The following is a 24,143-nucleotide window of genomic DNA, read 5'->3' as shown; positions in this document are numbered from 1 at the left end:
AGTTTGGATTTGATAACCCGCTTTATCACTACCCAAAGGAGTCTCAAAGTGGCTAACATTCTCCTTTCCCTTCCTCCCCACAACAAACACTCTGTGGGGTGAGTGGGGCTGAGAGACTTCAGGGAAGTGTGACTTAGCCCAAGGTCACCCAGCAGCTGCAGGTGGAGGAGCGGGGAAGCGAACTCGGTTCCCCAGATTACGAGACTACCGCTCTTAACCACTGTATCACACTGGGGTACCTTTACGTTAACTACCGGTAGATGGGCCAGTGGTCTGATGTGGTATATAAAGTCTGCTGCTATGATGCCAGCTGTGAAGACATCATTTAAAAACAGCAAAGGTGTATGTGTGAGTATAGAAACACACACACAGTGCTATCATTCTGAATCATGCAGATTCCTTTGAATCATTAACAACACTTACGCTTGGATAGGATTTCTTTAACTGGTTTGAAATCCTAGATATATGCACTATAATTCACATTTCAATCACATAAAGGTTACAAGTGATTGGTAAACAATATGGATGTAGAAACAACTAAGCAATCTCTTAAGGATAATTTCCACGTTCCTGGTACTCCTCTTTAATTCCGCTTTTCTCTCTTGATATTAGTGTGTGCTGCTGGCCAGGGCACTTTTATGATTCTTTCTTCCACTGTTTGGTTTTAATTCGTCCAAGCAGGCTCATATCCCTGACTCGCTTTCTTTTTTAAAAATTACAAACTAGGATTGCTTCGCTGCGGGCGCCTTTTCCCCCCCTGCTCAAGCTTTTCACAGGTATAATTATTTTTGCAGTTGATCTATTATGCAATCAATAAGATGAAAACTCGGCTTGTGCAGTTAATAATAATCAAGATTCTACCCCGACTTTCTTTTTAATAGAAGAAAGGAAACATCTGGTTGCTCTACAACTCTGCAGCATTTTAACTACAGGCTGGTTAATTTGGACTGTAGCATAAGGGATAAAAGGAAAATAGGATTCATTATAGATTGGGGCCCTGGCTGGGACACTTCTCCAACCCAGAATATATGCCTGTCAGTGTCATCATGGGCTCACAGGACGACAGCATACTGGATGAGGACCAATACTCTTTAAATTTACCCTTGCCTTAGAAAACTGAAGAACTGATTTGGGAGCCTTCCCTGTAATACCGTTGTACCTTGGTTCTCAAACTTAATCCGTTCCAGGAGTCCGTTTGATTCCAGAAACGGTTTGAAAACCAAGGAGCAGCTTCTGATTGGCTGCAGGAGCTTCCTGCACTCAATCAGAAGCCACGTCAGACATTCAGCTTCCAGAAAATGTTCAAAAACCGGAACACTTACTTCTGGGTTTTCAGAATTGGGGGATCAAAATGTCCGAGTACCAAGGCGTTCAAGAACCAAGGTACGACTGTATATTGAATGGATTGTGATTTGGGGGCTATGGGAGGGGTTCTTGTTTTTACAGTTATCGTGCTCTGTATCATAGAATTGTAAGATTGTAGACCTGGAAGGAACCACCAGATCATCTACATAGTACAACCCCCTGCGACCTTTTACCCTGTGCCTTTTTTCTTTAAAAAAGATGTTTAGGGGTACTCTCATTTTGACTCAAGAAAATCACCATTTTATAGTTCAAATCGGGAAAAGTAAATACAGTAAATGGACAGAAGCACAAAAAAATCACAAAATGTTTAGGGGGTATGTGTACCCCTGCATACCCCCAGGGGGGAAAAGCACTGCTTTTACCCAAGGCAAGACTCAAACCCACAACTCTCAGATTAAGAGCCAGTGTGGTGTAGTGGTTAAGAGCGGTGGACTCGTAATCTGGTGAACTGGGATCGCATCTCCGCTCCTCCACATGCAGCTGCTGGGTGACCTTGGGCCAGTCACACTTCTCTGAAGTCTCTCAGCCCCACTCACCTCACAGAGTGTTTGTTGAGGAGGAGGAAGGGAAAGGAGAATGTTAGCCACTTTGAGACTCCTTTGGGTAGTGATAAAGGGGGGTATCAAATCCAAACTCTTCTTCTTAGGAGTTTCAAGCTCTACTGACTTAGCTATTCAGTAGTAGTAGAAGAGGAGGAGGAGGAGGAGGAGGAGTTTGGACTCGATATCCTGCCTTTCACTCCCCTTAAGGATGTGCATGTGGAGGAGCGGGGAAGTGAACCCGGTTCACCAGATTACGAGTCCACCGCTCTTTACCACTACACCACACTGGCTCTCAGTAACACTGTGGTGTCCATCTTCCCAACGCCACCATTTGCTTGTGTGTGTCTGTCCCGTCTCCCACCCCCAACACAACTGTTGCTTTCTTGGTGCAAAATAGCATTTCAGGGGCTGGAGGGAATTCTTCGCAAAGAGGGAAACGTTAGCAGGTAAAAGGAGGAGTGAAGTCTGGGTGTTTTCTCGGCTTGAATTGCATGTTTGCCCTCAGGGGCTGAGGTTTTGCTGGCCATCGGGCTTTCAGACGTTGATTCATGCCTCTGCCAGGGAGAAAAAGGGAACCGGCTGCTGTCCTGAACCGCTGCCAAGCTTAAAGGCAACCATTGTGCCGATCTGCTATTTTTGTTCCGATATGGAGTGGGAATCGCCAAGGGGACATTTGAAACAAATGAGCCTGCGGCGGCTGTGCAACCCTTTGGAACGAACCTCATCATCTTACTTGTTAGTTTTTGCAGAGGAGAGAAACTTCAGGAACTTTTATTCGCTGGGGGGATGGATGTAGGAGCAAAAGCAATGTATTTCATTACGAAAAGAAGAGAGCCTGTTTCTGATGGTCTGTGTACGCTCTTGCCGAACCTGCTGTGTACAAGTAGAAAAGTGGGAAGGGAGTTGCTGGCTATTCCTGTCATTTGGTTAAGAGATACCCTGGGATATTCATGGCCTGTTAGTAAGCTTTAGGCTCACTTAAGTTTTCTTTGATATGCTTTAAACGAATTGCTATTTCTTAATTAAGCGGTATATACATCTTGTTAATTAATTCTATCCTCTTGCTGATAACACTTCAAACATCTGACAAAGTGGGCTTTTGTCCACATAGGCTCACACCACAATAAATCTTGTTTGTCTTTAAGGTGCCATGAAACTCTTGGCTGTATGTGTGTGTTTTCGCTCATTCAGATTCCAATGATGTGATACTGATAAAACCTCATTGATGTGGGCCTGTTGTATAGGGTCCTCTTTTGGGTGAAATATTATTGTTCATATTAACTTTGCTTTGGAAACAATCCTTGACATTTGTGGGTGCTCATACGCTTCTAAATTATATTCCTGCGATGTGGAGACTAGCAGATGCACAGCAAATGTGGAAGCTGTTTCAAAGTTGGAAGGGTAAATAATCTGAACATATTACTGCCCTTTCTACATTTGAATGTATCTAGTATATATTAGGTAAAGGTAAAGGGACCCCTGACCATTAGGTCCAGTCGTGACCGACTCTGGGGTTGTGGCGCTCATCTCGCTTTATTGGCCGAGGGAGCCGGTGTACAGCTTCCGGGTCATTTGGCCAGCATGACTAAGCCGCTTCTGGCAGGCCAGAGCAGCGTATGGAAACGCCGTTTACCTTCCTGCCGGAGTGGTACAGTGGTGCCTCGCAAGACGAAATTAATTCGTTCCGCAAGTCTCTTCGTCTTGCGAGTTTTTCGTCTTGCGATGCACGGTTTTCCATAGGAATGCATTGAAAATCAATTAATGCGTTCCTATGGAAACCGCCTTCCCCCGACCTCTTCTGGCGGGCGGCATTTTAAAATCGCCCGGGACAGCGGAGGACTTCTCCGCTGTCCGGGCAATTTAAAAGCCCCTGGGAAGGCAAGCAGGGGGGACAAAGACTTTTGCCCCCCGCCTGCCTTCAGAAGAGGTCCAGGACAGGCTTCGCGGACCTCTCCGCAAGCAGCGGGAGCGCTCCTTGCGGAGAGTTGCCAGCGCGCCCAGGCTTCGCGGCCCCGCCGCCCGGCTTCGGGACATCGTTCCGATGCCAGGCGGCGCGGGGAGGCTTTCTCGCCCCGCCGGGCGGCGGGGGGAGGCGTTCCTGCCCCGCCGCCCGGCATCGGGACGATGCCCCGAAGCCGGGCGGTGGGGGGAGGTGTTCCCGCCCCGCCGCTCGGCTTCGGGACATCGTTCCGATGCCGGGCGGCGGGGGGAGACTTTCCCGCCCCGCCGCCCGGCTTCGGGACATCGTTCCGATGCCGGGCGGCGGGGAGAGACTTTCCCGCCTCGCCGCCCGGCATCGGGGCATCGTTCCGATGCCGTGCGGCGGGGGGAGACTTTCCCGCCCCGCCGCCTGGCTTCGGGACATCGTTCCGATGCCGTGCGGCGGGGAGAGACTTTCCCGCCCCGCCGCCCGGCTTCGGGACATCGTTCCGATGCCGTGCGGCGGGGGGAGACTTTCCCGCCCCGCCGCTCGGCTTCGGGACATCGTTCCGATGCCGGGCGGCGGGGGGAGGCGTTCCCGCCTCGCCGCCCGGCATCGGGGCATCCTTCCGAAGCCCGGCGGCGGGAGGAGGTGTCCCCGCCCCGCCGCCAGGCTTCGGAGGAGGTCCGAGGACAGCGGGGAAGACGAGCTGCGCTTCCCCACTGTCCCGGAGATTTCCCTATGGGCTGTCGTCTTGCGAAGCAAGCCCATAGGGAAATTCGTCTTGCGAAGCGCCTCCAAAACAGAAAACCCTTTCGTCTAGCGGGTTTTCCGTCTTGCGAGGCGTTCGTCTTGTGGGGCACCACTGTACCTATTTATCTACTTGCACTCTGACATGCTTTCAAACTGCTAGGTTGGCAGGAGCAGGGACCGAGCAACGGGAGCTCACCCCGTCGCGGGGATTCGAACCACCGACCTTCTGATCGGCAAGTCCTAGGCTCTGTGGTTTAACCCACAGCGCCACCCACGTCCCTTCAGTATATATTAAGGTTGCCTAATTAGGGACGCGGGTGGCGCTGTGGGTTAAACCACAGAGCCTAGGACTTGCCAAGAGGCTCAGTGGTTTAGACCACAGCGCCACCCACGTCCCTTCAGTATATATTAAGGTTGCCTCTTGGGCTTGCCGATTGGAAGGTCGGCGGTTCGAATCCCCGTGACGAGGTGAGCTCCCGTTGCTCTGTCCCAGCTCCTGCCAACCTAGCAGTTCGAAAGCATGCCAGTGCTAGTAGATAAATAGGTACTGCTGTGGCGGAAATGTAAACAGCATTTCCGCCTGCTCTGGCTTCTGTCACTGTTCTGCTGAGCCAGAAGCAGTTTAGCCATCCTGGCCACATGACCCGGAAAGCTGTCTGTGGACAAATGCCGGCTCCCTCGACCTGAAAGCAAGATGAGCGCCACAACCCATTGTTGCCTTTGACAGGACTTAACCGTCCAGAGGTCCTTTACCTTTATTTCAAACAGTTACAAATCCAGACAGTGGTTGAGCTTTTGGGACAAAACTGCTTTTAAAAATGCCATTTCTGAGCTTTTTTAATGGAAATACAGGAAAAAATGGCATTGCCAACATAAGCTGCCATAAATCCGGATTTCCCCCGGACATTTGTAAGATTTCCACCAGGGCACTGTTGCTGACTGCAGTATTCCGTATATATTTCTGGGAAAACCTGGACGTATGGCAATGGCCTAGTATATATTTTTGAAAATTCTCTGTTTCCTATGCATTTGGACATCTGTGAAGGAATCGTAACCCAATTCTGTATAATAGTTCCTGAGATCAAGTGGAAGGATTTCATTTCTTTTGGAGACAATTGGATTAACACGATGGACCGAACCTTTCAAAACTACACATTTTGGGGTTGTTTTTTTTAGAATTCCCAAGCAATGCCAGGTATGAAGCTGTTAGTATTTATCTATGTTAGTATCTATCAGGGCATATGGTCTGCTGATATTGATATATGTTTAAATTGGAGTTGATAAGATTATTTTTTACTGTCAATATGGACTGATGTGGTTTCTTCCTGTTATATTTGCAAGAGAAATCTAGCACTAGCTTTCCCGTCTCTGCTCTGCTCTTCCCTCCCCAATCTTTTTGTTTAATGTCTCCAGTCTGGAGTAAATTGTTTCCTCTCACTTAATTATTTGAGGCTTCTGACTGGGAGATGCAATTTATTCGTATATTGGTATCAGTGGCGGTTGGATGGGTGTTGGATATGTAGTTACTGCCGGGGCCTCCTCACAGCTCCTGCCAAAGCTTCTTGTGCTTATCTGAACAGAAAATGCAGAAATAAAATAAACATAAATGTATTATTTTTCAAGTAATAACAGAGCCCAGATCTGCAATATCCTTGAAAGGTCTAAATATTTCAATATGTCTGGTGCTGATCTTGTGAGTCCAAAGTGGGGGGAAACTTCAGACTGCAGGGCCATGTTCCCTCATAGGTAATCTTCCAGGGGCCATATGCCAGTGGCAGACAGGGGTAGAGGCAACAAATAGTTGGAGCAATGGATGTGACTTATTACCATCTGTACCTTTCTACATTTAAAGCACATCCTTTCCCCCAAAGAATTATGGGAATGATAGCTTTTCCCTCACAAAGCTATTTGTTGTTGTTGCTTAGTCGTTTAGTCGTGTCCGACTCTTCGTGGCCCCATGGACCAGAGCACGCCAGGCACTTCTGTCTTCCACTGCCTCCCGCAGTTTGGTCAAATTCATGCTGGTAGCTTCGAGAACACTGTCCAACCATCTCGTCCTCTGTCGTCCCCTTCTCCTTGTGCCCTCCATCTTTCCCAACATCAGGGTCTTTTCTAGGGAGTCTTCTCTTCTCATGCGGTGGCCAAAGTATTGGAGCCTCAGCTTCAGGATCTGTCCTTCCAGTGAGCACTCAGGGCTGATTTCCTTCAGAATGGATAGGTTTGATCTTCTTGCAGTCCATGGGACTCTCAAGAGTCTCCTCCAGCACCATAATTCAAATGCATCAATTCTTCGGCATTCAGCCTTCTTTATGGTCCAGCTCTCACTTCCATACATCACTACTGGGAAAACCATAGCTTTTACTATACGGACCTTTGTTGGCAAAGCTATAGTTCTCAGCAAAATATAAAACACTGTAGCATCCAGAATTCTTGACTAATATATTTTTAGAACACTCTAACCAGCCAGTGCAACCCTCTGCCTGTCTACTCAGAAGTAAGATCCGCTGAATGCAATGGTTTGTGCTTGAAATACAGCAGCAAGGTGTCAAAGGCAAACATACAGTTAGCAGGGCAAACGAGAAGTTGCAGGAATTCGTGATTGAATAAATGTGCAAATGTAGCCTTAAATAAATAGCGTTCTGAATAAATATTGAAACAATACTTCAGAGGTTGGGGGGGGGAAGCCCCTCTAAGAAAATAAATCCTCAGAGTTTGCAAATGAGCAGCACATTTTCTTCCTAAATTTGCTTCCTGCATATAGACCAGAAATTGTCAAACACTCAAAATCAAATATACACTATTGCTCCAGCTCTGCTTTAGAGATGGCATATTAAGTTTGAAACAGCCACCCAATGGAATGGCAGACATTGATACATTGAGGTGCCATCTTTGCCAAGAGCTTGCCCCATCTAGTATTGCCCCTTCTATCACTGTGCCATTGAGAGCGTGCTCACTTATGGCTTATGTGTGTGCCCACTTTCCACCTTAGAGCAGATTTATGCCACAAGGTGCCATAGGAAGGCACTGGACATAGTAAAAGATCCATCGCATCCTGGTCACTGTCTCTTCGAGCTCCTGCCGTCGGGACGGAGATACAGGACGATGAAGATAAGAACGAGCCGTCTCAAGAACAGCTTCTTCTCCAGAGCGATCTCGGCCCTGAATGGGAAACCTGGACTTTGAAAGTCATCTAATCTTCCTTGCTGTATTATACTGTATAGTTTTAATTAGTGTTTTTATAGTTGTTCAGATTTTGTGTGGAGTGCCCTACCTGGGTGGATGGAGCAGCCAAGTAATTTTCGTTGTCCCCGAGAGGGGGCAATGACAATAAAGATATATTATTATTATTATTATTATTATTATTATTATTATTATTATTATTATTATTACAAAAAGCAAGTTAAATTTCTCTACCATACTATCTCAAAAATAAAATGGATTTCTTCTTTTGTCTTTCTATTGCAAAGCAACAATAATGGATCGGCAAAGCAAGCCCGTTTGCTGGGGACAGATTTAGCTAATTTTATATATATTCCATGTTAAGCTGTTTTTTGTACTTTTAATTTTTCCAAACAGACTTTTAGGAAGCTGCCCTTAGACCCAATCGGTATTCTCTGTTCCAGGGCTGGAGAACATCTCCAGATATTGGACTCCGTCAGTCCCAGGTAGCATAGTCAACCATCAGGAATTGGAGTCCAGCAATGCCTGGAGAGGACCACAAGTTCTCCATCTCTGGTCATCTCTCCCTGACACTCCAAAGGCTCGGGAATACTTTCCTTCCCCATCAGCTTTTAGCAGGAGATGTCGGGGATTGAATCTGGGACCTTCTGCATGCAAAGCTCTACAACTTACCTTCAACCTTTGACATACAAAGCAGGTACTCTGGCACGCAGCTGTGACCTCCTGCATGCAAGGCAAATGCCGTACCACTCAACTATCTCCTTCTACTTGCAGTTCAGGTGCAACACCAATAAGATACAGTTCCTCCCATAGGTGACCTCCACATAGGTGACCGTTCCAGCAGAAACACTCAAGAACTCTCCCTCTGGAGTGTATCTGTGTCAGAGACGTGGCCGAATCAAATGCCTGAGAAGAGGCTGACTGTGAAAATGAAGGAATGCCATTCCACAGGGAGCCAGTGTCTGACTCTGGAGAGAGGGAATGCCAGCAAAGCAGGGGTAGGATAGTTTGGGCCCCCTTCATCTAGAGTTCCCATACTCAGATAAAGCAGCAGACTTGGAAAGCTCACAGGCAGAGGGGGAGGAGGAGATAGATGGCATTGAGAGGGTTGCTATGCAACCAGGAGGGAAGCAGAGTTTAGAGGGCTCTTCGTTTGAGAGCGGGGGGAGTCCACCCCCCCTCTCCCTGAACCAGAAGAGCTGAAAGGGTCAAAATGCAATGGAAGTACAAGAGCGGAAGGACTGGACTTTGGCGCCTTTCGTGCTGTGAAAGGGGCGGAGACTCAGAGTGACCAACTCGTAGCTAAGAGCGGCAGCCACAGAGCCGCTCTCTGGGTGTGAATTGTAAATAAAGGTACCATAAAACGGCCAGAGACTCGTTAATTCTTATCAGAGCTTGCTTGCCTGCCTGAGATCATTACAATCTGTAAGTGGTCTTCCCAGAAAATGAGGGCCGTCAGCAGAATCCGCAAGTAGGTTCCAGGTAACAGAGCCCTATCCCTCTCTTCCTCTGTGTCAGAGATCTGTGTCAGCATGAAGCATTTACAGTGGTACCTCGGGTTAAGTACTTAATTCATTCTGGAGGTCCGTACTTAACCTGAAACTGTTCTTAACCTGAAGCACCACTTTAGCTAATGGGGCCTCCTGCTGCTGCCGCTCCACCGGAGCACAATTTCTGTTCTCATCCTGAAGCAAAGTTCTTAACCCGAGGTAATATTTCTGGATTAGCGGAGTCTGTAACCTGAAGCGTATGTAACCTGAAGCGTATGTAACCCCAGGTACCACTGTACCTTCCCGACCCACATTTGCCCTCCTGAGCAAAAAAGCGTGACTCTCCCTTGGATGAATATAAGTCATAAAGGTTTAAGGCAAAGGAATACTGATAATTCATCACCTAACAGAAGCAAAGCAGAGGCATATGCTAACAACTATTCTTCCTGCAGCTTCCACTCCTTTCAGGTCTGTTGGGATTTGATAGATCTTGTTCAATTCTCTCTCTCTCTCTCCTCTATTTCTGTTCCCCCAATGCTTCACTTGCAACAATGTCCACTTTAAGGCAAAGGATGAAGGTGTTGAGGGGGGGGTGATGATGCATTTTGGAATGAATTTATATTATTTTTTGTATGCACTTTTGACCAATGGACATGTTTTTATAAGCAATTTCTCCTCACAGAATGCATTTTTTGCATGCCGTTTTAACCAATATATAAAATATATGCATAATATTTTTTTAACACTGTTTAGTTGGACAACTGCTTAGCAAATTTCTGGTAAATGCAGATTTCAAAGGATGGCTGTGCTTCGGTTTCCACATTGCTTCAGAAAATGTGATTTGGCTTTAAGTGAGAACTGAGCTAAATTCCATCCCTTTCCTATGAGGAAAGTTGTGTATGTTTAACCTGCAGACAAGATGATTAAGAGGCAACAGGTCAGTAAGGCTAGACGATATATCATCCAAAACCGGTTTCAAGTCTGTATCGTGGTATATTGGTTTCATATTTTTTGACCTGGCAATAGATTACGAATCATGGGATGTGTGTGTGTGTGTGTGTGTGTGTGTGCGCGCGCTATGCAAAATCTGAGGGAAACCGTGAAGTCAGCCAATTCCTCTCCACAGCCCCCTCCTTATTTCAGACATTGTGATGAATTGGTATATTGTGATGTTTAGCTGGAGATATATTGCGATGATGAAAACCAGATATTCTCTAGCCTTACAGGGCAGCTAGCTTCAAAATAATTGGAAGGGCAGAAAGCAGATTGGGATCTAGTGGTAGTGCGTAGCAAAAGGTAAAAAAACGTAAAGGGACTCCTGGATGGTTACGTCCAGCTGAAGGAGACTATGGGGTTGTGGCGCACATCTCACTTTCAGGCCAAGGGAGCCAGCATTTGTCCACAGACAGCTTTCCGGGTCATGTGGCCAGAAAGACTAAACCGCTTCTGAACACCATGACAGAAACCAGAGCACACAGAAACACTGTTTACCTTCCTGCCGCAGCAGTACCTATTTATCTACTTGCACTGGCATGCTTTCGAACTGCTAGGTTGGCAGAAGCTGGGAGAGAGCAACGGGCGCTCACTCCATCGCGGGGATTCGAACCGCCGACCTTCTGTTGTTGTTGTTTTATAATAATATTTATTAAATTTTTAGAAGAAGAAAATTACAAAACGGTAAACAAAAAGCACAAGAAAAAACAAAAAAAACAAAAAAAATTAAAAGGAAAAAATAAAAATCTCTCTTTCATATATCATACCACTCATTTACTTATTTTCATGACTTCCTCACACCTCCCTTTTTTGTATTCCATTTAAAAATTTGTTCAGCAAATTCATACCCTCTTAATTTACCCTTAATTGTTTATCCCCACATATTATAACTTCTAACCATATTGCTTGAACCACTTCGTTTCATTCCAACGTCATTAACATTCAAAAATTTTGCAATATTTCTGTAAATCAATTTTAAATTTCTTCCAATCTTCTTCCACCAACTCTTCTCCCTGGTCTCGGATTCTGCCAGTCATTTCCGCCATCTCCATATACTCCATTACTTGCATCTGCCAGTCTTCCAGAGTGGGTACATCTTGTGTCTTCCAATGCTTTGCTATGAGAATTCTTGCTGCTGCTGTTGCATACATAAAGAAAATTCTATCCTTCTTTAACATCGATTGGCCGACTATGCCTTCTGATTGGCAAGCCCAAGAGGCTCAGTGGTTTAGACCACAGCGCCACCCGCGTCCACAAGCGGGGAGAGCGCTGTGCTTATGCGCTGCTTGAGGACTTCCCACGGGCATTTGGATGGCCATTATGAGAGCAGGATACTGAACTAGGTTGAGTGTTTGGTCTGATCTGGTCTTTTATTCCAGCCAGACCCCAATATCCCATCCACTCTCTGCTTTTGGGGGGGTTTATCCCCAACCATCCATCCCCATTGAGCATGTTCAGTGCTGGCAGGGCTGCTTTGCAGGGGAGATGATCCTGGTGGCAGAATCCCAGCTGCATTAATATCTTGGATGTCTCCAATGATCTCTATGGGCAACTCACTTCCAAACCAGAGGGCATTTAAGAATAGCTTCTCAGTGTGAACCAGGAAATTTTACCTATCCAGACAAGATGGCTCTCTTTCTACCACGTCTCTCTTCCTCCATCGTCCTTTTCCAGGAAGTCGCATTCCCACTCCTTTGAGTTACTATAAAGGATTTTCCTTCATACTTCTGGGTTGTGCCAATTCTGTTGTGTGTGGGCGGTGAAGCACAACCAGTCAAAGATTTGAAATATATTCACATGGATTAAACAAAAACCAAAAAAACCCCAAGCATAAAATAACCACACGTCTTATCAGTTTACAATCAGCTGCACCAGTTCCACCTAGCAGCTCTGAGAAGCTGTGAACATGTTGAATCAAAGCAGAATAATACGCCTGTCTCCAAGTATTACTTTCTGCAATTTCATCTCGCTGGCAATTTAGCAACCTGCCTGACAATAAACTCGCAAGCGAATTACCTGCAAAACATACAGACCGCCAAAGACAAAAGCTATCCTTTCCTCCTCCTTTCAGCGTGGAAATGCTCATTCCAGGAAAAAAATGAAGATGGAAAGGTACATGCATGCCAGGACTTAGAATTGTAAAATTGTAAGAGGACTTAGAATTGTAAAATTGTAAGAGGACTAAGAATTGTAAAATTGGAAGGGACCCCAAGGATCATCTAGTCCAACCCGCGGGAATCTCAAGCCCAGGGGCCAAATTTGGCCTCTCTAGCTGGTCCTGGTGCTGGAGGAGACTCTTGAGAGTCCCATGGGCTGCAAGATCAAACCTATGCATTCTTAAGGAAATCAGCCCTGAGTGCTCACTGGAAGGACAGATCCTGAAGCTGAGACTCCAATACTTTGGCCACCTCATGAGAAGAGAAGACTCCCTAGAAATGACCCTGATGTTGGGAAAGATGGAGGGCACAAGGAGAAGGGGACGACAGAGGACGAGATGGTTGGATAGTGTTCTCGAAGCTACCAGCATGAGTTTGACCAAACTGCAAGAGGCAGTGGAAGACAGGAGTGCCTGGCGTGCTCTGGTCCATGGGGTCACGAAGAGTCGGACACGACTAAACGACTAAACAACAACAGCTGGCCCTTTGGACTCTCAAACCTACACCCCCCACACACACACACACTTGCAACACCCTTTCCCAGCTCTGCTTTGTACCCTCCTTGAGGGCTTTTGCCTAGTTAGAATGTGTCGTTGTATAAACTAACCTTCTTATACCAGGTAAAATTAATACTTGTTGCTCTGTCCACATCCAATCAATTTTGTCGAGTGGCTCTGAGTTCTAGCGTTATGAGAGGGGGATGAAAATCCCAGCAGAGCATTCACTGTCTCCAGATATCTCAAGGACCGTCTCTGAACCAATCCAGACCCTGCAATCAGCATCTGAGGCCCTTTTTCATGTGCCTCCTCCACAAGATGTCCGGAGGGTGGCGACAAGAGAACAGCCCTTTTCTGTGGTGGCTCCCTGTTTGTGGAATGGAGGGAGGCCCGCCTGGCACCTTCATTACATATCTTTAGGCATCAGGTGAAAACATTCCTGTTTACCCCTATCTGGCTGATTAACACAGAATCATTTTAAATGTGTTTGTAAGGGGGTGGTTATTTGTTTTTGTTTTATTATATATTTTGCTTTCTCATGTTGTATCTTTATGTTGTGGACTGCCCTGTGATATTTAGATGAAGGGTGGTATAAAAATAAAAATAATAAAATAAATTAAAAAACATTGTTTCCAAAGTATTCATGGTTTCATTGGCCCCTGTCACAGCCCCTACCCCACAAGTATTTTTCTTACACTCACATTTAAGAGAAATGACTGCACATGGCACAGCTGCCTTCAGACTTCCCTGGGGACACCTGATCTGTCTCCTGTATGTGACTGCAATGACTGAGCAAGAATTTAATTACATGGAGCGGGGTGGGGGGGAGTGTCACTCAATCTCACTACTAAATCTACAGAATACTGACATCTGCTGGCTAAAGGAAGCGTTTTCGGGCAACTAGTAGCCCTCGTTGCTCAAGTTCCAGAAAGAAAGTGAGACATTTTGCACACAGCTAATCTGGGTCCGCCATTTCCCACAGACTCGACAGATTTCACTTTCCTGACCCAAATTCCCCCACCCACGGTTCTCTTAAAAAACAACCCCAAAACACCTTCCACTAGATCTAGCCCCAGTGTGGTTAGATTGTCGGTTAGGGACCTGGGAGACCAGAGTTCAAATTCCCACTAAGCCATGAAGCTCTCGGGGTGAACTTGGGCCAGTCGCTGTCTCTCAGCCTGACCTACCTCCCAGGGTTGCTGTGGGGGTTAAATGAGGAGGGGGACTACCATGCATGCCGCCTTGAGGGGTGGGAAAGTGGGAAAGTCAGTGCAACAAATTGATAAAAATAAATACTCCAAGTAAGGCTAGCTTTGGATAGAGTGTGCAGTTTCATTTCCAGTTAGTGCATGCCCCACAGCTTCCTGCTAAAACCCTGTAATATTTATACCACAAATGTCCCGGAGGGGGGGGGGTTGTCTTGCTTTCGTTGCACTATAGTGCCAGAGGATCCCAGTAATGAAGTAACACTGGGGTTAGGTAGGTAAGGTAAAGGACCCCAGGATAGTTAAGTCCAGTCAAAGGTGACTATGGGGTTGCGGCACACATTTCACTTTCAGGCCGAGGGATCTGGCGTTTGTCCACAGACAGCTTTCCAGGTCATGCGGCCAGCAGGACTAAACCAATTATGGCACAATGGGACACTGTGATGGAAGCCAGAGCGCACAGAAACGCCGTTTACCTTCCCGCCGCAACGGTGCCCATTTATCTACTTGTGCTGGTGTACTTTCGAATTGCTAGGTTGGCAGGAGCTGGGACAGAGCAACGGGAACTCACTCCGTCGCAGGGATTCAAACCGCCGACCTTTCAGTCAGCAAGCCCAAGAGGCTCAGTGGTTTAGACCACAGCGCCACCCACGTCCCTGCATTTCAGAGCAACTAATAAAGTGGAATGATGTGCAGGCAGCCCAGTATAAATCGTCCACTTATGCACTATTATTGCCCCAGTGACATGTTGCAAAACACACCCACAAAAACACAACAAAAAGGGCTCTGAGCAATGCGGATATCATTTCACCACTTGCAGGCCCAATGGATCGTTGCACTTTGCAATTGAGGTTCCTCTGCATATCCCACTGTATCAGTACCTCCATTCTACACAAAGAAGGAATCAGGCCTTTAGCGTGGCGAAATTCCCTCCCCTTCAACATTTAGGTTGGCACAGTCTCAGTTGTCTTTTCAGCACCAACTGAAGACCTTCCTCTTTCAACAAGGCTTTTCAGTTTGGATCTTTCCTGGTCTGGATCCGTACTGGATTTTATTTTATTTTTTTGAGATGTTTTTATTATTTTATCACCTGATGCTTCCAGCCCTTGGGCTCCTATGGGAGGAAGAGAAGGCTATAAATTTAATAAGTAAATTAACTCCGTGGAACTGAATTCTGAGTTCCGCCTGCAAAGGACAGTACTGTTCGATTCATCTCTGCCTTGAGAATCCCTGACAGTTTAGAAGCACTGCTAAGATCAGGAGCTGCTCCTGCTCCCCCTTTTCCCCCAGAGGGGCTCTTTCACCAGCATACTAATGCCTTGCTAGACCCAAATCCCTTCTCCTGATACCCACCCACCCGACACAGAAGCGCCATGGCTCATTGTCTTTGAGCAGAAGTTCATTCCAAACTTCAAATCATTTCATTAAAAAATAAATTACATTAAGAGCTAAGCCTTGATTTTCAATTTTGTCTCATGCCATGGTCTTTTTTATGACCAGTGTAAAAAAAAAAAGGCAGAAAAAAAATACTTTTTAAATTAATCTCTCGCTTGGATATATATTGTACTGTAAGTTTTAATCAACCCTCCCTGAAGGGAAGAAAATCTAATAGTCCTGGCAATCACTTTACAATCTTGTTTGGACCATTTTCTGTTTTTCCCATTATGTAGTTATATTTAACTTCGCCGCTTCCAACATATGCTGTCAGGGGCTCAGGAGCAGAGGCACAGGGAAGAGGGGAAATGGAGAGCGAAGGGGAAGAATCCGAGGGGAGCGTAGGAGAAGAGGACAGTGGTCCGAGGGATTCCATGAGCCTCTCCAGCGAATCGGAAGATTCACAGAAGGGGGCGCCAGTGGCCAGGGGCAGGGGGTTCCCAGGGGGAACGCCCCAGGAGCAAGGGGGCAGCAGGGACTCCCAGAGCAGTAGTTGGAAATCAGGACCAGCTTCCCCACCAGAGCAGAGTGGGGGGGAAGAGTCCCAAGCATCGGGGCCAGTGCTTTCCCCACCAGGGAGAGGAGACGAGGCAGAGCTGACCACGCCTCCGTCGGAGAGTCGGGCGACGGAGGGGAGGTCAGATCCGGCTAGTGTCCCGGAAGAGGGAAGCAGTGACAGAAGTAGTGTAACGGTTAGGAGAAAGGTCACTGGGTTGGCGCGAGAGGCAAGTTCAAATGTACAGGAGCGCGGGACAGCAGAGAGTGAGGATTGGGAACCGGGTCCTAAAGCCCGACGGAGGCAGGGGGAGGAGCTAAGCGACTCAGCGTCGGAAGAGTCCAGAAAGGGCAATGCCCCAGCGGGCAGGAGGACCCAGAGGAGGAGAGAGCAGCGGAAAAGGTGGAGCAGGGCTAGGATTTTAACTGGTGTCAGAGGGGAGGAGACTCAGACGGGACTGTGCCGATCTAGGGGTTAAGACGTAGGGCTGCACGCTGTGGCTTTGAAATGGAAACTGAACTTCAATAAAGACTTTTATACATTACCACAGCCTAGCGTTGGTCCTCTGTGAGCTGGGACCTAGAGGCAGCTCTGACATATGCGCTCCATCTATCTGTCATTTTGCACACATCTTATTTAAATCCTTCAATGGGGCCGTCAAGGCGTTATTTACTACACAGGTGGATTTTTTTCCAGGGCTTCTTAAATGCAGGTATGCACCTAATGTCCATAGAATGTCAGTCTGAGAATGATTAAAATAGCTCACTCATTATACCTTCATGCAGACGTATACGATTAATGAATTTTTTCTGCCCACAATTGAAATTGCTCTTCCCCCTTCTCTTAGCTTATGTACCAATTCTAAAGTCCTGCAAGAGAACGAAGTATTTTCAATTTTAAAAATTGGAGGGGGGTGGAGATGGACTTGAAGGCCTTCTCTGTGACCCTTCCCCTCTGCAGGGAGGTGGGACCGATTCAGATGGTCCGCCCCCACCACTTAATGGATCCAAATCAGGCTTCCTCAGCCCTCCAGATGTTTTGAGACTACAGTTCCCATCATCCCTGACTACTGGTCTTGCTAGCTAGGGATCATGGGAGTTGTAGGCCAAAAAACGTCTGGAGGGCCGTGTTTGAGGAAGCCTGATCCAAATGGTTTCCAGAGAGTGGTAGGGGATGTTTTATCCCATGTTGATGGCCTTTCAGCTGATTCCCTGGTGGCCCGCTGGATTGTGGAGTTAACCAGGGCTATCGACAGTCTGGCTCCGAAGCGCCTTCTCCGATTGCATGGAGCCTGGACAGCCCCATGGTTTTCCCCGGAGCTGAGGGGGATGAAACAATCGCTGAGACAGCTAGAGTGCCGGTGGTGGAAAACTCACTCTGAATCGGACCGGGCACAGGTTAGAGCTCAACATTGAGCCTACCAAGTGGTGATAGCAATGGAGAAGAGGACCTTATTTACCGCCTCTATTGCATCTGCAGAAAACAGCAGCAGGAGACTCTTCCAGGGCCTTCTAGCGGTTCCCTCCCTACAAGAAGTGAGGTTACAGGGAACCAAGCAGAGGGCCTTCTTGGTGGTAGCACCCACCCTGCAGAACGCCCTCCCATCAGACGTCAAGGAAATAAACAACTATCTGACTTTTAGAAGACATCTGAAGACAGCGCTGTTTAGGGAAGTTTTTAATGTCTGATGTTTTATCGTGTTTCAAATATTCTGTTGGGAGGTGCTCAGAGTGGCTGGGGAAACCCAGCCAGAAGGGTGGGGTATAAATAAATGATGGTGATGGTGATGATGATGAAGATTTGATTCAGTCCATGTTTTTAGGCAAACTTGGTCCATGCATCTTGTCAATTTGAAGAGAACTGATCTGATTCACAGACTGTTTCCATAACAATTGCTCTCTCTCTCTGTGTGTGTGTACTGTATTGCATGTGTGTTTTTGCAGTGCAACAGAGCACAGATGTGGAAACTGGTGTCATCCAGATGTTTTTGACTACAAACCCCCTGATCCCTGACCATTGGCCATGCTGCCTGAGGCTGATGGGGATTGGGAGACCCACATCTAGAAGGCGACAGAGTCCCCACTCCCAGTCTAACCACTGTACCACTTTGGATATTTTCCATCAATGACTGTCCATGCCTTGATATGTCACAACATTACTCATCTCTCCCACAAGGATGTATTCTGGCACCAAATTACAGCCCTCTGCTCGCCAAGCTCACCTGCCGCTGACAAGGCTTCTTCCCTGATGTCATTTTCAGCCGGCTGATGGATGTTCCAGGAAGTCAAGGGCAGCAAAGCAATTTCTTCATAGGAAGCTAGCTTCACCATGTCCATGTGGCTGCTCCGGGGCTTGTAATGCGGAATGAAGCACTCTTTGCCACGCTGGAAAATGTCCTTAATGATTTCTTCTGTCTGGACCTCATCCGACATGCTTAGGAAGATGGCAATTCTCTGAGATGCTTGGTATTTAGGATGCTCCAGCACCTGCACTGGGAAAGAGAGGAGTTTGCAGTCAGAGAGATTGGAAAGTTCGCAAGAAAAAACGGTGGGAGAACCCACCTTTTGCTTGAGGCATCGGGCTTAACCACATAATCCAAGTTTCCAACTGCAACCAAGGTTGTTGTTCTTTTAATAGTGTATCAAACCATACAGTTGGAAAGGACCATAGCAGTATAACTTTTTCTTTAAAAAAACCCCGAAATCCCAAGGGAGCAGAAAAGACTATTTATGTATGTGACCACGGCTGCACGGATTTTATTGGCCCAGAGATGGAAAGAAGATAAAGTCCTTACTGGAGAAGAATGGCAGTTGATAAGATTGTGCCGAAATGTCTAAAACGACCAGAAGAAGCAGAAATCAAGAAGACCAAAATTTTAATAAGGAATGGGAGGAAATTGTAACTTATCTTAAAAACCATTGTAAACTGTTAAAATCATTAGTAGGATTGGGATAACACTTGTAGTTTAATGGTTAATTTTGCATACAACGGAGAGGTAAAAGATTTGGATGATCATAAAAGATGCAGGAGGAAATGATTAACAATAGGACCCACAAAGGGGAAGAGGGAAGTCCAGGAGATTCTCTGGAATCTTGCTTTTATGTTGCATGTTGGATATGTGACTGTAAAATTTTAATCTGAAAACCAAATAAATAAATTTATATAAATAAGGGGGGGAGGAAGGGACCTTAGTGGTCATCTAGTCAAGACTCCTGCTCAGAGTACTAAGATGGCTTCCATCATCTGCTTAAAATATCTTCAATATCTTCCATCCCTGTCGGATTACTGCTAGGAAGCTTCTTCTAATGCCTAGCAGAGATATGGGGAACCTGCGGCCTTCTAGTTGGTGTACCCCCATCACCCAGGGCAAAACTACAACTCCCCATTGCCCAAGGCCATTGGCCATGCTGGCAGGGGCTGATGGGAGCTGAAGTTCAATGGTACCTGAGAGGCCAGTGACTCCCCATCCATGGCCCCCTCCTGGTAATCTTCATCCACTGAACTCTACCTCTGTCCTCTGGAATAACAGAAAACAAGCCTGCTCCATCTTCTGCCCGGCATCCCTTCAGATATTTGAAGCAACGCTCTTGGCACAACGTCTGGAAACAAGCTGCTTCCTTACTAGAAAACTGCCAGATACCATTTGATCCAGCATTCACTGGGGTCAAGGAATCTTTTTGATCCCAGTGGACCAGATCTGAATCTCCCCACCCTGTAGATCAGGCCGAGGCAAACTCCGGCCCTCCAGATGTTTGGGACTACAATTCCCATCATCCCTAACAAACAGGACCAGTGGTGAGGGATGATGGTGTAGCAGGAACCCCCCCACCCCAATGGGAATTGTAGTCCCAAACATCTGGAGGGCCAGAGTTTGCCTATGCCTGCTGTAGATCAACTATGACACTTCCGTGTCGTATTGGGAGAAGGGATTTAAGCCTAGCAAAGCATTACATTAATATGCTGATGGAAGATGCCCTTAGACTGAGAGACTGTGACTGGCCCAAGGTCAGAGCTTCATGGATGAACAGGAATTTGAACCGGGTCCTAGCCCAAAACACTAACCACTACAATGCCACTGCTGCCTCGGGTAAAAGGCCTTGCTCAAATCCTCCTCTGACAGCTCAGTTTAGCTTCCCCACTACAGTCACACCTTGGATCCCAAAGGCCTTGCAATTCGAATGTTTTGGCTCCCGAACACCGCAAACCCAGAAGTGACTGTTCCGGTTGGCGAATGTTCTTTGGAACATAGTTTATTTCCTTGTCATCTGACGGGAGGGCGTTCCACAGGGCAGGCACCACTACCAAGAAGGCCCTCTGCCTGGTTCCCTGCAACCTCACTTCTCACAGGGAGGGAATCGTCAGAAGGCCCTTGGAGCTGGACCTCAGTGTCCGGGCTGGACAATGGGGGTGGAGACGCTCCTTCAGCGATACTGGGCCAAGGGCTTTATAGGTCAGCACCAACACTTTGAATTGTGCCCGGAAATGTACTGAGAGACAATGTAGGTCTTTCAGGACCAGTGTTATATGGTCTCGGCTTAACTACAATGGCCTCTAAGCTGTTTACAATACAAAAAGGGGTTTGTTTGTTTTTTTAAAAAACCTATTAAAATCTGAAATTAAAATGCTTGTTGGAATGTTTAAAAAGTCTTTGATTGGTACTGGAGGTTCTGTAGGGAGAGGGCCTGCCTGACGTCAGCTAGAAGGCAGAGCCACAAAATTGGGCCCACAATCCTAAGCGATACAAGCCATGCATTCCAACCTTGATGGACCATTAACGGTGACTCCCCTGAAGACATCAGTTACTGGACAGGGATAGATGGGATTAGGTGGTACTTGAGGTATCCTGGATCCAAATTGGCAAGGTGCTTGTAAATCAGCAATGGTATCCAGATTGAGAAGAAGATGCTACACCAGGTGGACCTTTGGTCTGATCCAGCAGCCCTCTTCTCAACATACCTTCTAGGGAGCTAGGCAAGTGTTTGGGTTCTCCTGGGCAACCAATTTCATACGCCCCTAAAACTTACACACACACACACATGCACTCTTGAATCCCCAAATTCCCCCAAATGTTTAGCTTTTGACAGCTTCTCCGCAGGGACCACCACCATCTGGTAAACAAGATTAAGAAACGGGATTATTTTCGGAGGCTTTCTCATTTGGGGCTGTGGAGTCTCCTTATCTCTGCAGCGGGACTCGATGCAGCTGTAATAGATACAAGCATGAACTCAATCTGAAAACTGAGCTGGGAGTCCCTGAGGAGATCCCTGCTACTCCTTGAGCTTCACTTAGATGACCTGAGGCAAGACACTCTCTGTAACGTGGGCATAATGCAAGCAGCCAACATTACAAAATTTTTATTAGGATCGTGCAAATAATGTCGATGAAATCCCTTGAGCACTCAGGAAAACACCATAGGCATGCTAAGTATCAGCTAGTTCAGCCATAATTTTTGCCAATCTTTACACGGTTTCAGAAGAATTTGTGTCGCTGTTAGGCTTTGGGGCTCTTTGCCCCCTTCCCTGAAGGCTTGAAGACGCCAAACTAAAACATGTTTCATTCCAACAGGTTTATGGGTCAGCTGGCTCTTAAATCATCCTCTTACAACCAAGTTTATTTGTTGTGTTTATTGGTCTGACGGTTGTATATACGGTATGATTGTTTTAATCTGAAATCTCGTTAGCTGCCTCAAGTGGCTCACAACTTACTGCAAGCTGGAAAGGCAGGATATAAATATATATTTTAAACTGATATATGTGAACATTACACCCATTTATTTACAAGGAGCTACTCAAGACGGTTGTCAATACTGTGTTTTATTTCATTATTAATGTCTGCATCCTTCTGTTCTTTCAAGGAACCAAAAATTGGGGGTATGTTTTTTTCCTGGCAGGTTTCCCAAACAAGTACTGGGAAAAGGCAGATCTTCTTAGACTCAGAGATGACACAACACTGGGCATGATCAGGCCGCTTTCCAGATTATATTTAAGGTCATCCAAGTTTGGGTGCCCACCACTTAGAACTATCTCCCTACAAACAATGGGTTCTACCCAATGCTGGTCCTATTCAAAGTGTTGAAAATAATGGGCATGACCAACTTTGATCCATTAATTTCAATGGGTCTACTCTAAATAGAACTTTGATATGACCTGCAAATCAAGATCCAGTCTTGTGAAAACGTACTCCCTTCTCACCCCACCTCTTTGGAGAGAACATTCCTCTTCCTGGTGCCGATCAGAGTTTTGAATCACATGCATGCCAATGAAAACCATGGTTAATACAAACAACATGGCAGGATCACCATAGTTTGCAGACCCACCTCAGACCAAGGGGTCCACGGTTTGCATTAAGCATGGTTTAAACTGGTGCAACGCAATATGGAGCTGTGATTGACACAAGGAAGGTGGGGCGGGGGGGGGAGAAATCACTCTAGAGCAAGCCATGGTTTGGATGCAGAGCTAACCTGTTTAGTTGTGGGTGAACATATCAGACGACACAGCGATTCTTCAAACAGCTCTTGTTTATTCACAGGCCAGAACAGAACTGAACTGAAGGGTTCAGCCAGCCTGCTTATATAGAGCTCCACTAGAACGCAACAGTAACCATTTTCTGTAACTATCCAATCACTGAACATCACTTTCAATCCCTTATTTGCATATGTGGACCTGAGTGAAAACTATCTACAGTATCCTCCTGCTGGTCCAGGGTGAGAACTTCAGTACATAACATAACCAAAGACATTTTGCTGCCCAAGAGGGAAGAACAAATGATGCTCCCCTCAGAATATCAAAGGTGTATCAAGGTGTTCATGTTATGTTGGCACCTGAGGCTGAATGGCCCACAAGCACCTCTCCTCATCCCTGGGAGTGAAAATACAATGTGATATTAAATATGAAATTAAATAACCAGCTCAGTCAGTAGAGCATGGGACTCTTAATCTCAGAGTCGTGGGTTTGACCAGATGACCCCCGTGGTCCCTTCCAACTCTACAAATCTGTGATTCTGTGAAGAATTTGCTGTCATTTCACGACACCCAAAATCAGTCACATTCCCCCTACCTAATGATAGGGCTGGCCCAGTTTAGAAGAGTCCAGAATTACTTCTGCCCTGGGCCATTGCCAGGTTTAAACTGGCCTAGAAACTTGAGCTCCTTTCCTGATACCAAACCTTTCCCTCCCAACCAAGCTTCAACATCAGGCAATAGGTTATTTTTAAAATTTGCAAATTTCCCACTATATTTGCATTTAAATTAAATGTACTTTGATGTGCACTGGCCTCGCTCCCACTACCCCTGGGAGGTTCAGAGATCTTATTTAAAGACAGAGAAGACACCCACGGTGGAAACTTCCACAACCACACAGCACTGTGAACAACGCAGGAAACTGTACAGCAGTTTACCAAAAGCAAGCAAAAAAGAAAAAGGAATCTGCTTGCTTTTCTGGATCAGGAAATGGCTATTATTGCCGAATCAGAGCATGCAAACCAGCAGGACTTCAGTCACAAAAGGAAACATTCAGCAAGCAAAGCCACCCAGTGACTAATTAAATGCCAGTGGTGAGGTCAGCCCAGTGCAGCTACTCTCATTTCAAATTAAGACCTCTGTCAAATGAGTATTCATTCGAATAAATAAATTTTCTCTCCGCCTCCTTTTCGTTTTCTGGCATTTCAGTCGTGGGCTTCTTTCATCTCTCTTCCCCCATCCGTTACTCAAATACATCTCGTTCAGGCACTAACTGACAGCATCTTGTTACATTTCAGGGTATTGAAAAGCCAGATGAAGATGAAAGGCGAATTCTCATCGGATGGAGCAAGGCTCCTAACTTCGCTCCGGTGTACAAGAAACAGAGATGCTTTAAAAACTGGTTTTAATTTACTGGGAGATAAGTGTTAAGTTGTGGGTGAACATATCAGACGACACAGCGATTCTTCAAACAGAACAGAACTGAATTGAAGGGTTCAGCCAGCCTGCTTATATAGAGCTCCAGTACAACGCAACTGTAACAACCTTCTGTAACTATCCAATCACTGAACGTCACTTTCAATCCCTTTTTTACATATGTGGACCTGAGTGAAAACTATCTACAGTATCCCCTTCTGGCCCAGGGTGAGAACTT

General features: G+C 46.4%; 2 protein-coding genes across 2 annotated transcripts in view; one reads left to right on the top strand and one right to left on the bottom strand.

Annotated features, from left to right (window-relative positions):
• Positions 1-24,143, top strand: part of MINAR1 (membrane integral NOTCH2 associated receptor 1) — a 211,501-nt gene that overhangs the window by 136,234 nt on the left and 51,124 nt on the right. The window lies entirely within an intron of this gene.
• The window catches only part of MTHFS (methenyltetrahydrofolate synthetase), a 37,681-nt gene that overhangs the window by 9,432 nt on the left and 4,106 nt on the right, over positions 1-24,143 (bottom strand). The window contains exon 2 of the mRNA XM_081839343.1: positions 18,254-18,518. Within this exon, the coding sequence (XP_081695469.1) occupies positions 18,254-18,518 (265 nt within the window). The remainder of the gene's footprint in view (positions 1-18,253; positions 18,519-24,143) is intronic.

Source organism: Podarcis erhardii (genome assembly GCF_964252035.2).
Source record: "Podarcis erhardii genome assembly, chromosome: 14".
NCBI classification, from domain to species: Eukaryota; Metazoa; Chordata; class Lepidosauria; order Squamata; family Lacertidae; genus Podarcis; species Podarcis erhardii.
This window is presented reverse-complemented; position numbering and strand designations above follow the sequence as displayed.